The following is a 15,781-nucleotide window of genomic DNA, read 5'->3' on the forward strand; positions in this document are numbered from 1 at the left end:
CTTTGAAATATCTGTCAAGTCCTAACACATCCACTCTCATCCACTTTTGCCAGTCAATAAATTCTTAGTGATTCCTTTGGAGGTACCGTAGGACTTACTTGTGTGGCCTCCCTCAGCTACGGGTGCTGCTGTGGGCTTGCAGGACAGAACACGCCTATTCCATATGAGCTGCACTGTGACTGGCATGCAGTTTTTCATTACTCTCATGGCCAAAACATGTTCTCAAGTTTCAGCCTGCCAGTCTCCCACACCTCTGCTATAGCTTCCCTTCTAACCCCACTCTGCCTGCTCCTCCAGGATGCCCTTACCAGAGTCTTCCTCCTCTGAACACCTTCAGCACTCAAATCTCCTCAAGGGTGTGACAGGAATCAGGAAACCAAGTTCAGTTTAATTCCTTTACACAATTTTCCATAAAACTTAATTCTCTGTTTCCTGCCCACTACCCAAAACCTCTGCAGCACAGAGGTGGCATGCATATGAGTTACATCACCAACCATCAGTCTCCCTTCACGCCTCAGCTCCCTCCTTCCAAGAACACTTGTTTATCTTAACCTTTGCCACACAAGCTCACCAAAGCTTTTCCTTTCCTGAATTCTGGCTTTGGATGAAGTTTTCCTTGCAATCTCCATGGTCAGTTCTACAAACATTTACCTGTGCAAACATTTTACTTACGTGAACAATCTTAATCAGTTTGGCAGGCTATTTGACTTGTTACTCACCTCAGTGTATTTTCAAGATGAGAACTGTTGATCATAAATATGTGAAGGCTGTCTTAAAGAACATCCATAAAGATCTAAAACCCTTCTTTTGTTGTTTTGTTTTTGTTTTGGTTTTTTGTTTGTTTTGGGTTTTGGTTTTTTTGTTTGTTTTTTAATAGAAAACCAAAAAAGCAAATCAAGAAGACTCTGAAGTGGTACTCAATACTCAGTGGCCTTCCCTGACATTTTCTCTGTAATTAAATGGTTGATTTTAAAAATTGATATTTGTGAATTACCTAGGCTTGTATGAATTTTTATACTGATATTTAGAATAATATGACACTTCAACAAAAGGACATTTTTGAAGTAAATAATATCAAACTTTTCTTGTTCAATGTGATTATGTGACATGGTAGGCATGGAGAGCCGAGATCCATGTTATCTACTAAAATCAGGGATTAAGAAGCAATGATTAAACCTTACTCTATTATCTGGAAAGATTAACAAGATAATTATGTAACCAGAAACTCAGAATGTTTAGTTGCAGAGAAGAGGAAGAAAATACCCAGCACAAGAATTTGAAATGGAAGGACAAAAGTGATCATCTATGTTCTTCTTTTGTACATATCATCCAAATCTAATTAATTACAATTAGTAGCTTTTCTGTGTTTTATCTTGCTATTTAATAGAAAAGCGTATCAAAGGCATCTTAATAAAGCATAAACAATGGTGCTTTAAACTTCAAGTATAAAGACTACATTTCTGCCTTTTTCACATGAAAACTACTTAGGAAAAAAAAAAAAGAAAAGTATAATTTCATGCCAAGCTGATCAGGACTATAATTTTAAAACTTTTAAAAACATGTACTGGAAGGCATCACAAGTAAACATGTGGATGTGAATTTAGGACTTGTGTATGCTACCACTGTTCTGCTGACGCCTCCGTAAGCGTTAGCAAGCTGGAAATAGGCACATCTTAGTTTCCATTCACTGTGATTGTGACCTTAGCTCTTCCACAAAGGAGGGGTCTTAAGAGTGTGTTTAATATTGATAGTAAAAATTCTTCATTGCTAAAATTTATCTTTGCAGTGCTTTTAACAACTACTGTACTAAGCCTAGTAACTTTTACACCAACATTGCTACATAAAATATGTTAATTGGTTTACTTCTTGTTGTCATTATTTAGTAGAGATCACTAATTCTTCATTACAAGGATTTCCCTTATCTTTTCTCTTGTCACCTGTCCTATTCCTCTAACAGGATTTAATTCCCAAGCAGGTTCATCCTGCTGATGTTAAAAGGATTGCCTAGTGGTCTTTTTAAATGATTGCTTTAGCTACATTCTCTAGCTAAAGGAAAGGCGGTGTGATTCTCATCTAAAAACTTAAAGCCTGCTTTAGCCATTCCTATGATATGCCCCCATGTCATTATGACAGGAATTTTTACCGTGCTCCTGACTAAAATGTTTGCATCACAGGGTTTATAACTCTTTTCCAGTGCTAGACATTCTTTGAAAAAAGCAACGATTTGAGAAAAACAATGGAAAATAGTGTGAAATTTTCATTTTAAATGTCACACTAATTTTTTTCAAACTCACATAAATTAGAATTAACCTCAAAGTGCACCCTGAGAGGTTCCATTTCTGAGATTCTGATGTCTGTGGGTTTCATACCGACAGTACAGGCTGCAATCTGCTGCAGGTATTCTGACAGTCAGAAAGCCTTCGAGGCTGAATTGTTTAACCAAATTTTGTTTGTTAACTGTGGTGTTAGAAGCTCCATGGTCTGTGGCTGCTTTCTCAGTGAACTGGAGCTTTTCCAGATAAAAAGTAGCAAAATAAGTTGTTTCTACTTTTAGAATCAAACCTCCATAAATTGGTATTCAAGCTGGAAAAAACAATGGCTGAAAAGGAAAGTTCATTATAGCATGCAGTGGTGCGGATCAACATACTTCAGCCTAATTGATATCTTAGCTCAGGAAAACAAAGCTTTGACTGTATTTCAAATAATCCACTATTTATATACTTCATAAATAAATTTCTGAAAATTAATTTCAGATGAAAGTATTTTCAAGTCAGAGCTCAAATACTGAAGTCTTAGATCAAAGGGACATCTCACAGCAGGCTGTATCAAATTTCTACGAGCATATTCTGACTGGGTACCAGAGTTTGAAATAAGTATTTTTGTGATACTGGAGTAATTTCTCTTGTCTTTCATGCATTCATTAAACATACGACTCAGATTTTGACTTCTTAAGTATGATACACAGTTACTAACTGATACTGCTGATGTAGCTCAGGGACATGAATGGTAAAATAACTCAATTTCCTCAAGAAACAGGACTAGAATGTTAGATTTGTGATACAAGTTGGTCATGTTTTTCAGGCAACATTTTGCTAACTGCATAAATACACGCAGATTCCTGAACATTAAATCAGTACAGTAATAACACAGGCTGCATGCTTTCATCCCATATAAGACAAAATCAAATTAAAACCTCAAGCAGGATGCTTTCTGTTACATACCAGCCTGCAGAGAAAAAGCTCTACACTCATTTATTCATGCATTATTGAGTCATAATAAAATTCAATGCTGGCACACTGGTCAAGACAAATGCTAGCAAAATGCTCTGGTAACAGCAGTATCACTTATTACTACATGCATTTGTTCCATAACCATTCCCGTTTTTGCATTGTGAGTCTTGTGTACTCCTATCATGGGACTGCCAGGGCTGACCTGGGGTACACACTACACACATTAAAAGTGGTCCTGAATCGCAGGATGCTGTACCATGCTTCCCTGTGCAAGCCACCAGCCCTGTCCCTCTTCTTGCATCTCAGCACAGTTCTGACCCACGCAGGACTCCTGCAGTCCCTAACCATCCTCCGGCTGCTTTGCACATTGGCTACATTTAGAGAGCAGTTTTGGTGCATGTAAATCAGATTCATATGGAGTCCAGGTACTTAGGAAATGCATCCAACCTCCCAGCAGAGACATCTGGGTCTAATCCAAGGGGCTTTTCTTCAGACAGCTTTGGAACACCTGCACATTGAGGTTGGTTGGTGTGGGAAGACTGACTACAGGTAATCCAAAACAAAAACAACAAATCATGTAACATAGTTAGAGACTGTGGCACCAATTGTCTTTATCTACTGCACCTTATTATTTGCTCATGGGGACAGAGCCACACCACATCATACCAGCTTGTGAGGTACAGATGGCGTATCCAGTTATAAAGCTTATATACCAGAGGGATAAAGAGAAGGCTCTTAAGCTACTACTACACTGGGCAAGAAGTAGAAGTAGCTACTCCTTGGGGATGGAGCCACTGATGAAAAATGGGAGGATGACATCTCAATAAGCAAGAATCAAACAGAAGCAGCTGGGCCATTTCACTCTGGTCACTGTCTGTCAGTCATAAAAATTAGAGAAAAATACAGGGAAGTGGAAAAAAGACCATTTGGAAGAGATGGTCCAGTGAAAACACAGGGCAAAAAAGATCAAAAGGGAAGTTCAAGAAACCCATTTGAAACATATTACTAAGACAAGACAGGTATCAGAGTTTTGGACCACTGAAGCCACTGACAAAACATCTACTACAATTTCTCATTTACAGGTCTCCTATAGCAAAATACTAGGACAGAGTGCCAAACAAGCATGAACATGGAATTACTTGCTGGAAAACCAGGCCTTGATATCAATGATCAGACATCAGACTTTCAACTACGCCATTCCCTATAGTGCCAAAACATTAAAAGTTGACAGTTACTGCTGTACACTGATGACCTAAAATCCTTTATAATCAGAGAATAAACTCAAGCAAAACACAATGCCCTTTTCATTTACTTCATAATTACAATTTGACTGCCAAAACACGTAGCATGTTTTGGAAAATCAGTAAAGACTCCGGTTGAGCACTCCTGGCTCCATACCATAATCAAAGAATTACATATGGGTACTATTTCTCTACAAAGTAGTTTGAGCGTTTCACATTTGTACAGCAAGAAGTGTTATTGTTTATACTACAGAGCATAAATCTACTGCCCTACCAAGTGGGGCAACAGAAGCTCCCTAACATAAAACTGTATTGCATAAACAGCCACACACATTACATTTGTGCTCTTATGTAGTATGTAGTATCTGGCATATTCTTACTGAGGAAAACTGCTTGCGCACCCCCAGATGACCTAGCTCTACTGTTTAGTAGTTAGACATCTTTCAAAAATTTGCATGTTGTATCACAAGATAAGCAGCACGGTTTCAGTCTGGTTATGTGGTTTTAATGGTACGGACCAATACGTTATTTAATTCAAGAATTATCAGGTCACTGGATGCCAGTTTTTTCCACTCAAGTGACTGTAAATAATTACTGATGACTCGAGACAACAACTCTGCAAAGAACCCACACTTTCAGAAACACATTCCGCTGACTTCAGTGAGACACCACAGGTCAGGATAACGTGCCTGACTCCTCACAAACACAGATCTGCTTTAAAGCAGCACAAAAGTTACCCCATTATTTCCCTCCTAGTTCTCCAATGCCATGGTCTTTCCCACATTGTGCAGGGATTTTACTGAGGCAATATTTAAAGGTATTTTAAAAGGTCCATAGAAAGACGTTCAAATGCCTTCAGGCTTTTCTCCCAGCTTCAGCCTGCTGGGAATTCTTGGATGAGAATGTGAAGCAGAAGCCTCAGAGAGAGCCTGGTAGCAACTGTAGTTTTAGGATGCAGATGTTCACACAAAGATGCAGAGTTCTAGCAGGGGTTGCAAGACAGGACATGGTAGTAAGAAGCACACAGCGTTCAGAAAGGTTATGAAGGCTGTTCGGAAAAACAAGAATTTCACCCATACTGAAGTTAAAACACCTAACGCTTGTAATTTCATTATATTTAAGCCCTTTTCTTCCTTTCCTACTGTTCACTCTTATCCTAACTGTACCCTAGTTTGAAACCTGCATCCCTTCATCAAGAAAGCTGGCTAAAGTCTCAAGGGGAGAACTCTATCACCTGTTCATATGACAGGAACAGCTTTTGGCAGGCATCATTTGTGACAAGGATTCACAACTTGGGTGCTCTTCCAGAAAACCAGCACTCCTCAGTAAAAACAAAATAAAACAATGAACAACATGTTTCAATAGGTGTAACAAATTATCCTGGCATCTGTGTTACACTTCGAACATTGAAAAACCTTGTAATACCCTCCTAGTCCACACCTCTGCATCTAAATAAAACATGCCCACATCTCAGAAAGACTTTTTGGGCAAGAATCAGGTATTTGCTAATACTGAGACAATTTAAAGGTCTTCATCCGTCTCTGGACTGATGAACCACCACTCACTATTGCTGAAAGCCTGAGCAGAGATTTCACAGAGCTTAACTGAAAGGCTTTAACATAAGAACAAGTTATCATGTGTAAACTGCATACATGGCTCATATCAGGTAGTCTGAAGCAGCTTACTTCTTAAAGAACTCCAGTTAGTATACAGAGCAGCTGATACTTGGCAGTTTGTTGATGTACCAAAGCCTTTACCTGCTACTGAGCAGGCAAGAATTGGCTTAGATTACTGGAATTAAATACACATGCATGTCCACTAGTAGGCAGTTAAAGAAATTGTATCTAACAAAGATAAGGGCCATCTATCTGTGCTTTGAAGCTATGACAGGTGTCTGAATTCAGAGAAAACCAAACAGCAAGCCTTTATTTGGTACTTTTTTGTGAATATAACATATCCTATCCCTTGTGCTAATGGGAGTTACATATTAGTGCCAAGGTGCGGGGATGCCCCTTTGTCTTCAGCTTTAGCTGAAGTGCATATTTATGACACAATTATTTGTAAAATTACAGCAGGATCACAGGCAGTTCAGATCTGTATTACTAAGCAATACAATCCATTTACTTATTTTATTAATCCATTACTATTCATTTAATGAAATACTTAGTTTCACTTGTATATTCTCCCATCATCAGTTTTTTAAGAAACGTGCTGTGAAGGCTAAAACCACTAACATCTTATTGCAACAGTTACATGAAAGGATTTTGCCTTTTTAATTTTCAAACGCAGAAGCACATAAAAGGTGACTTTACAAATAACAACTTAGTAATTTCCAGTCCTCTACAATATCCGTTTTCTTACTGGGTAACTGGTTAAACTGCCTATGAGATGGCATTTGTAATTAAAAATCACAACAAATGCTCTTAAAACATTTTAAAATAATACTGTTTAGAGATTCACTCTTGTAATCATATTAAAATAATGTGTTGCACTTGACAGAATTAATTAGCGAACCTGTCCTCCAGGTATAATTGCTAGCTGTTCAGTTCACAATGATTAACCTGTGTCAAACCAAGATCTTTTACAGAGCTTATAATGCCTACTGGTAGAAGGAATGCTTTCTCTCCTCCAAAAAATATGGTATGGCGGAAGCCTCAGGTCTTGAAATCCTTCACTGAACAGAGATTTAACCCAAGAAACGGATCACCGGTGGTACTCTAAATGCTTGGAAGCACCCCATGGGTAACAACTGAGGATGCAACCACGCGTGTGAATGTTTGGAACTGGCCGAGGTTTTAGGGAAGGGTACCGAGCAGCATACCAACCTCTAAAACAATCAAACAGAAACAGGCAGATATGGGTGGGCTGGGTAAGCCCATCTGGCCAACGTCTGAGGAACTCTGATAAACGAGCAGCCAAGAAGTGGCAGCTGTATGCTTGGGGTAATGGCTGCTCTAACACCTTGCTGGGGTATTCACCCACAGCAGCACGCAGCCAGCAGCTCCTTATTCACAGCCATGTGGATATCTGAAGGGAAGGAGGCAACCCACTCACTGGGGGCTGATCTGAATAGGAGGGGCTGTGTTAAGGATGTGTGGGACAGGAGGGCATCTGGTTCCTTATTTGGTTAAGGACTATCCTTATTTGTTAATTCTTTTTTACTGAAAAGTGGTAGATTACACACAAACAAATACTTATGAGCAGGTGATAAGAGAGACAATGTCATCGTCATTCACCACATGAAGTTATGCCATTAAAGGAGCTACTCAGACACAGCCTTAAACAAGTTCAGCCTGAACTTTGTCACTGAGAAGAAAAGGGAAACATGATTATCATATGTATTACGGTATATTTAAGGGTCTTTGTGGAACTACATGGAACTTGCTATGGGATATCAGAAGGGGCTTGTGGGATTATGTATGTCATGTCTTATGCCAAATTTAGAGGAGAGGTCACAGGCAGAGAAAGGGAAGGATGACGGGGAACAAACACCAGAAAATGGAGGCAGGGAGTGGGGGGGCATAAAAAGGGCCAGTTGCATTTTATGTTTCTCTGATCAAACCCTGCACCTGATCACCACAGACTTTCCTTTCTTCTTACTAAATCCTTTACTTAACTACATTTTTGTATAATTCACCCTCTGTCCTACATGTGATACTGCTGCAAGGTCTAAGTGCCAGCAACTGCAAAAGACGCTGCAGGTCTCCAGGTCTGGAGGTCCAGGAACCAACAACTGGAGGGATCATGGTGTGTCCATGTTTTTCTATACTTAACCCTGTATGCATGTGTACGTATGCATAATTTGCTAGCAAGGTTCAAACTGCAGTAGCCAGTGAGTAGAAGGGGACCTGCACCTGCAAAGTCTCAGGGTCTGAGTCAGTGGCTGGGCAAGGGGCCTGGGAGCTGATGACTGGCAAAGGCAGTCCAGCCAACAGACTTGGAGACACTGCTGATATTTGAGGGATCTGTGATGAGTGAGATAAATGTGAGCGTGTATATCAATTTTGATAGCCAACACCAAGTTGGATTTGCTAGCAAACAGGAAGAAACCTGCATTCTGGGTAAGAGGGCCCAGGCACAGATATCAGACAGGTTTAGAGGCCACAGTAATGTTCAAGGGATCCATGAATGTGCATGTGCTTCTGAATTGGACAGTGTGGGTGTCTGCTCAGTGTCTACAGTGTTTTTACTAGTGCACTTCAATCCCGGCCAGTTTTGGCACCAAAATGTGACTCAAAAGTACCACCCTACTTAGCTTTCCACATCTTGAGAACTGGCTTTAGGTCTCGGCACAGCCACATGTATCACTGCTGTTGCCATTTCCCTCCCTGCCTAGCTCTGCCAGGGAAAGGGAGTCAGAAAGGGAGTAAGAGAAGTTTCCATTGCTGAAGAGCCATAGGCAGCCAGGGGCCACTGCTGGGGACCTGCTTTAATCACTCCTTCAGCAGGGCAAGCGTGAGCTTTGTGTAAGTTGCCCTGCAGCACCATACCCTGTAACATAACCATAGCTTGGAGTGGCAAACACGAAGGCAGCTGTCACTACAGTGCTATCCTCAGGAGTTACTGATGACCTGGGGACGTAACTGAAGACTAGAAAAAGGGAAACACTTGTCCACTCCCCTCCTTACTTCCCAGCTTCCAAGACAGAAGTGAAGCAGCAACATGGAGGCCAAATCCCACCTGTGTTTTAGGACACGGGACCCAAGAAATGCCTCACTTCCCCCACTCCCAAAAGTTTTTGGGTGGACTTTTAGCTACCCAGCTCAGTAGGCAGGAGAGCTGCAGAGAAACTTAATCTTTCCATGACTCCTAATTTGCTCCTGCCTTAGAGCAGAGATTACGATGCTGCTGAGAGCCAGGCACCTGATGTAGCAGTCATGCTTTGATGCTCTGCCTCACAACCTTCTGTGCTGTTGTGACTCCAACAGGTCTAATGAAGTTTAATACCAGGGAAGAAGATGCAGGGACTATGATGACAGATCACACAGGTGGAGAGCCAGGAGTGATATGGAGTTAGAGGTGGAAAAGCATAAAGAAGAAAAAAAAAAAAAAGTATGTAGAGTGGGGGTGAAAGCAGGATCTAGAAGCAGTTTGTGGGCAACAGCTCTTGAGACATATGGCAGCGGGACAGGAGCGGTGGGACCAAAGGAAGAGCTGTAGGCAGTGGAGGCTGTGGAAGGGAAAGGGGCAGGACCAAAGGAGTACCTGAGCTGGGTATAGGAAATAACAAGGGCAGGAGGGACCAAATTAATGTTGGAGAATAACCAGCTGAGGAACTGTCATTAGAGCATCAGAGGAGCCTTCTAAAAGCAGGAGGCAGCTGAGGAACAGCGGCAACAAGTGAGAAATGAAAAGCAGGCTCCAAGCAGATGAGAGGACAGCATGAAAAGCTGGAGAGCCATGAAGGAGTTGTTGCAGAAGTGAAGAGACAAGCCCCTTTTTTTGCTTGATGGGGAAAATCATGAAGAAAATTAACTGGAAGCTAAAACATCCACCAAAACCTCAGGCTGGCGGAGGCCTGAGAAGCAGAGGGGTTACCCTGAGAGCACAGCGATGAGACAGCAAGCCCAGCTTCTTGAAGCTGAAACTGAACACAGGGCAGAAAGGGTGCTCAGATAGACAGGACAATGACTGGGCCATGGACTGAGGCTTAGCTAACATGAGAAACTACTGGGCATGACATGAGGAATGGCTGAACATAAATAACAAAAGTGAGAAGCTTGAAGAAGTTTCTGAGAGGATAATGAGGAAGGGCTGGGTTTCAGGTAGTTAAGAGGGGGGTTATGCAAGAGGCATCTGGGCTTCACAAAGGCTTGGGGGTGGTGGTGTTGGGACCTTTTGGGGGGTGAAATTTTGCAATGCACACAGGGCTGAGGTAACTGTATCAGTGATACTGTGTGAGGCTGAGATGGCTCACGTAAGAGCATCAGAAATAGGAGATTTGGTTATGCATCAGGTAGACAACATCAAGCTAGAGCAGCTGGTGAGTAGCGGGAGACCCTCAGCTGGAAAGACTCGGTGTCCGAGCCAGTGGCTGGGTAAGGGGCCTAAAGTTCAGGAAAGGGTGTTAAACGGACTTAGAGCCCACGTTGATATCCAGGTGACCTGTGAACATGGGGGAAACTAAAGAGAAACGCATCCATCAACCCGGATGGAGAAACCTCTCGGGTCTGAGAGTACATGGCACTGGCTTTCAGTAACCAGGAAAGAGGACCCCTGGATCCAAGAGTCCACTGGGGTAAGTGGCTCTCATAGCATCCTTAACAGAGAGAACTTAAGAGCTGAACTTACAGTACCATGAACAAAAAATTTTCACTAGGTAGCAATGAAAAAACGTAGACCTGTGCAAGGCCAGTCAAACTTTAGTATTCCACAGTGAACCAAATTCCCTTAAAAATGAGACACAAGATAGACATGGAAGGAGTAAGAATAACATGCTATGCTCCAGCATGGTACGCTCCAGCAGCATAGTATTAAAAAGCATTTGAACCCACAAGGACCCTGAGCAGGAAACCGTAGCTGTCAGACTGCCAATGAAACTATTAAAGATACACTTGTAGAAAAAACCTAATGTTAAAATCCATTGACAGATGCTGTAAGAAATGTTGATATGTAGCATAATTAATGTAGACTGAACAAATCATACTGTGGACAGTGGTATGTTTACTAAAAGCCACTTGGTGAAGGCTGCTGGAGGGAACCAACTAGAAAACAACACAGCCCTAGATTAGAATAGAAAAGCACAGGCTTTTCTGTAAATAGGAAACAGCAAGACTGTAAAAAACCACGTCATTTAATTTTTCCTATATACTGTCTCCAAAGAAGTGACACACCTCCTGTGCACTTGCAAGTACAAGATGTTGCTAGAGCAAATAGCTTTGTAGCAATGAAACCTCTGAAAGAATAAGAATTTCAGTCAGAGGCAGGAAAATGATAAATATTAGGGTGAAGTAGTTTTTGCCCACAGACTGTGGGATTTATAGCAGAAGATCTCTTTACCATAAACGACTGGGTTCTCAATGAAAAATTTTGAAAAGGCTATTTCAACTATTGGGTAGCATTGTCTTTGTTCAAGGGAAGAAGAAAGACATGCTCTGAGCCTAATACAAACGTGCTGAATTCAGTCACGATTAACATGATAGACAGCAGTTAAAAGGCTGTGGCAGAATTTCATGACTCCCAGCCAGCATGTTGGCAGCCCTCTCTTATGGAGACAGGGACAGCTTGGATGTATGTAGAAGTCTATAGGCCAAGGTGGAAGTTAATTTAGCCTGGGACCTATTATTTTGATTTTCAATAGTGACTTTTACACATTTTGTCACCTAGAAACTCCAAAGGCTCTGCCAGGGGATGCAAATCGAGTTTGGGAGCAAAGACTCCAGAAGTTCACTAATCCTTTCAATGAGTGTTTGAGCTCACCAATAGGAAAACAACATAGGCCTCTGAACTCCAGTGGAACAAACCTTTCTTTTCATCACAGTGCCAATCTCTTTACAGGAATTACCTGGAAAAACCTCAGAGTAACCTCATGCTCTCTGGCACTCCACAGACCTAGAAACAATTTCATACAGCAGAAGACTTGCACAGACAAAAGTGTGTGTCCTTTTCAACAGTTAAAACTGCACAGCTTTGCCTCTGGGTGCAATTACGCCAGTGTGGAAGTGCTCTAGAAGGGTCTGGCTTTTTATGTAGGAGGGGCTCAAGCCAACACACTGCAACACATAAATAAAGAGTAGTGCTTTAACTACTAGCATAAATGAAGTTGTATTACTTTTATGAACAGAAGCAGAGTACATGCTAGAGAAAAACACAAAAGTCACTTACAAGAACACCCAGTACCACAGTTTGACAACTAGAAGGATAAACCTGGAGTAAGTGCACTCCAGCTCTCCATTTGAAACTGCCTGCTTGCAGATGACTTCCTTCTGCTGTCCTTCACACTATTGGCAGCTTTAAAATTCAACATAACTTCTCAGTAGAGGCTTAAAGCCAACCTGAGATGAAAAAAAATTAAGCCACTTTCCCCTCTTAAAACATGAAAACATTAAATTCTATTTTTGTGTCCAGCTCCAACTGAATCATCCCATAAAATTCCTCTTTACCAGTTCAGGGTGCTGGTTTGATTGGAGAACGCTTTTTTATAAGCCAGACATAGTCACCCTAGAGACAACCTGCACCCAGGGAGGCCTGCAGAGCAGCGCCATATCACCCGAGTTCTCCCTCCTCCCCGCTGCCTGTGCCTTGCTGCAGGACCAAAAGATGTAACACCAAGCCCTTGCTCCCGTGTCACAGCGCCCGGGTTTTTCTCACAAGGATCGGTCCAGCACCCTCCCTACGCTGAGCTCCAGCTAAGCTGCTTCTAGAAGGGCAGAGGCACACAGGCCCCTCGGCGAGGACGCAGACCTTGCTGCTCCCGCTGCTTGCAGTGCCCGACTTATCCCCGGCGGTCGTCCCCGGCAGCCCGGCAGTGCCCCCGCCGCACACCGCCCCGCTTCCCTCCCTCTCTCCGCACGCCTGTGCCGAGATCCGGGTTTATGTGGGAAGCCAAAAGCCACCCCGACCACCAGCTGCACGTCCCGCCCCCTGGCACGCTGCCGCCACCCGTCCTCTCCCCGGCACAACTCGCTGCTGAAACCGCTCCCTGTCCCCACAGCTCCGGCCACCAGACGCGGGGCTTCGCTAAGAGAAGGCTCGGCGCCAGCAGGGCCACAAGAACGGCCTGGAACACCGGGAGGCGGGGACGGGGCTGCTCGGCGCGCTCCGCGGAACCCCCGCTCCGCCCGGTGACCGGCGGCGCCCCCGCCGCGCCGGGCCGTGAGGGCTCCCGGCCGTCCCACACGCGTCCGCCGCTCCCCACGCCCCGCGGCGGCAGCCCCGTCCCGCCGCCCGAGCCAGGACACGCGAAGCCCGGCCGTTAGGGTCTCCCGCAGCGAACTCACCTCTGCGGGCCGGCGGCCCTCCGGCCCTGCGGGACGCCGCCATGCCGCCGCGCCGCTCCGCCCGCCCCGGGGTGAGGCGGCCTCCGGCAGCCGGCCCGGCCCCGCCCCGCCCCGCCCCGGCGGGGAGCGCGGGGCCAGCCGGGGCTCGTAGTCTCTCCCTCGGCCGCGGGCGACGAGGGGCGCGGCCGCGCTGAGGCACTACGTTCCCCGGCGTGCAGCGGGACGGGGCATATAAGTGGCTGGCGGTGAACGCGTCTCAGTCAGTCGGTCCGCCCGCCCGCCCGCCCGAACAATGCCCGCGCAGCTGGGGTCGGGCAGCCGCGGCTGAAGCAGCCAGGCAGCGGACGCGCTCGCCGGCCGCTGCCGCTCCTAGCGGAGGGGCTGTCGGCCGGTGGGGGGGTGACGGGCGCCCGCCCGCCGCCAGTATGTGGATACCCACGGAGCACGAGAAGTACGGCGTGGGTGAGTGAGCGAGGGAGAGCGGCGCGGGGGGCGAGGAGCGACGCTGCTGGCGGAGAGCGCATCCCGCGGCGGAGCGGGCTCGCCCCGCGGGGCCGGTGTTGGCGGCCGGCGCCTCCCGCGGGAGCAGCGCCCCGCCCGTGTGAGCGGCGGGGGCCGGGGGTCCCGGCGGGGCCGGGGGGCGAGCGAGCGGTCCCTTTCCTCGGGGCGCAACAAAGGCCGGCGGCGGCTCCCGCTGCTGCCCGGGGATGGGGCCGGTCCGCCGCCGCCGAGGCGGGCGCTGGTGGAAGGGCCGGTGTTCCGCGGGGAACAAAGCCGCCTTAAAAAAAGCTCGCTGGGAGAGACGGTGTTGGCGGCGGCGCCCGGGGAGGCGCGGGAGCGGGGCCGCGGGCATTGTTCGCGCGTCGGGGGTTTTGTCGCTGCTTCAGTGGAAACCAGGCAAAGTGCCGCTTGTGGGAGTCGCGCTTCCTTGCCGATCTATTCATCTGTGCCCGGTGCAGGGCTCTGAAGCCCGTTCGTTTGTCTTACGAAGTGGTCGGGGAGACTCGCTGTGATTTTTACATTTTTTTGACATCACCTACTAGAATGGCTAACGCTTGCTGAGCTCAAGGGGGCTCGTCGCGGTCAATGGCCCGCTCTGACACAGAGGCAGCTGAACTGCTATACCGACCTACTAGCGTAGTAAGCAGCTTTGTGTGAGTTTACGCCGCATTTGAACGCGGAGTCGTGCCCATGACGGAAAAGGCAGGAGGAGCGCGGAGCCCTCCTTTGTGTGCGTGTGGCAGTGCGCTGGGCAGCTGCGGGAGCTCCGTCCCATCTGGAGTTGAGCCCAGATGTTGCTGGCCTCCGAATGCGAAATTATAGAGATCATCGGTGGGATTTGTTTTCTTGACTTCTTTATTTGCCAGGCCACAGCTGGGTGGCAAGATATTGATTAGTCCTGCCACCCGCCTTTCTTTAGGAGGATGGGCAGAGGCTTAAAAACCGCTCTGGGACTCCCTGGAATGGCAATGGCATGCTGGATATTAGCAGTCAAGTATTTCTAGCTGCAGCACTCCTCTAGGTCTGGTTGTTGGGGTTTTTATTTTTGAGGATAGTGTGCTATTTCACAACTGAAGCGAGTTTTTGGTTTGTTTTTGTGGGGTTTTTTTTGGTTTTTTTTTTTCCCCTTCTGGATTTATGAGCTAAAAATTTCTGTGGAGCATCTCTTGTAATACTGAAAGCCAGCAGCCAAACACCGTTCACCTTAATTGAATAATTACCTCCTGGTTGCTAAACAATTAAGTGATATCCCTTAAATAAGACTTTCTATGTTTAGTAAACCTTTTCAGGTACTCGCATACAGATTGCTTCCAGCACTTAACAGGGCTGGTGACACTGAACCCTTATGCCTGCTGAAGGGATACAGTTGTGATTACTCAGTAGTGGGCTTCCTTTGGATCAACCAGAACCTGTAGTTCTCTACAAAGATCCTCTTTATTTGTGTAAATATAATATAGCCACAAAAAAAAGATGATTGTTCCTACTTAAATTCATTCCATGGCTTTCTGTGAGGTGGCTTCCAAAGGCCATTCAAGATAGTAACAAAAAGCCACTGTTCAGATTGGGTCCTCTATACCCCTAGGATGGGAGTGATATTGTAGTTCATATGACCATTGCAAAATGTTGAAATACTAACAGCCTAAAGTAATTTTATTTTTCTCTCAGGCTGCTTTTTTATTATATATTTTATATATAGCACATAGTTTTATGCTCTGTGCTTGCTTAACAGCATGATGAGTGCTGTCTGCAAAGCCTTCACACCCAATTATCATATAAGCTATTGTGCTTTACAGCAGTGGTAGGGGAGGTAGGAGAAAGACTTGTATCTTGCCATATAATTCTTTAAACTTCATGTAAAGTGAATTTGGTA

At 45.2% G+C, this 15,781-nt stretch overlaps 2 protein-coding genes across 7 annotated transcripts in view; one reads left to right on the forward strand and one right to left on the reverse strand.

Annotated features, from left to right (window-relative positions):
• The window catches only part of ZNF277 (zinc finger protein 277), a 54,841-nt gene extending 41,306 nt beyond the window's left edge, over window positions 1-13,535 (reverse strand). The window contains exons 1-2 of one of the 3 annotated variants that reach the window (XM_055710586.1): window positions 13,411-13,470; window positions 12,296-12,465 (exon numbers count right to left, since the gene is read on the reverse strand). Coding sequence is in view for 1 of the 3 variants with exons in the window: in XM_055710585.1 (XP_055566560.1) it covers window positions 13,411-13,453 (43 nt within the window). In the remaining 2 variants the exon portion in view is untranslated. Of the gene's footprint in view, window positions 1-11,975; window positions 11,995-12,295; window positions 12,466-13,410 lie in introns of those variants that run through there. The other 2 variants (XM_055710585.1, XM_027812338.2) reach the window with 2 other exon arrangements.
• Window positions 13,536-13,571: 36 nt separating this feature from the next.
• The window catches only part of DOCK4 (dedicator of cytokinesis 4), a 257,352-nt gene continuing 255,142 nt past the window's right edge, over window positions 13,572-15,781 (forward strand). For 3 of the 4 annotated variants that reach the window (XM_055710581.1, XM_055710582.1, XM_055710584.1), the window contains exon 1: window positions 13,573-13,872. In XM_055710581.1, coding sequence (XP_055566556.1) covers window positions 13,836-13,872 — 37 coding nt within the window. In that variant the 5' untranslated portion in view covers window positions 13,573-13,835. Of the gene's footprint in view, window positions 13,873-15,781 lie in introns of all 4 variants that reach the window. The other variant, XM_055710583.1, reaches the window with a different exon arrangement.

Source organism: Falco cherrug, chromosome 5 (assembly GCF_023634085.1).
Source record: "Falco cherrug isolate bFalChe1 chromosome 5, bFalChe1.pri, whole genome shotgun sequence".
Lineage (NCBI taxonomy): Eukaryota > Metazoa > Chordata > Aves > Falconiformes > Falconidae > Falco > Falco cherrug.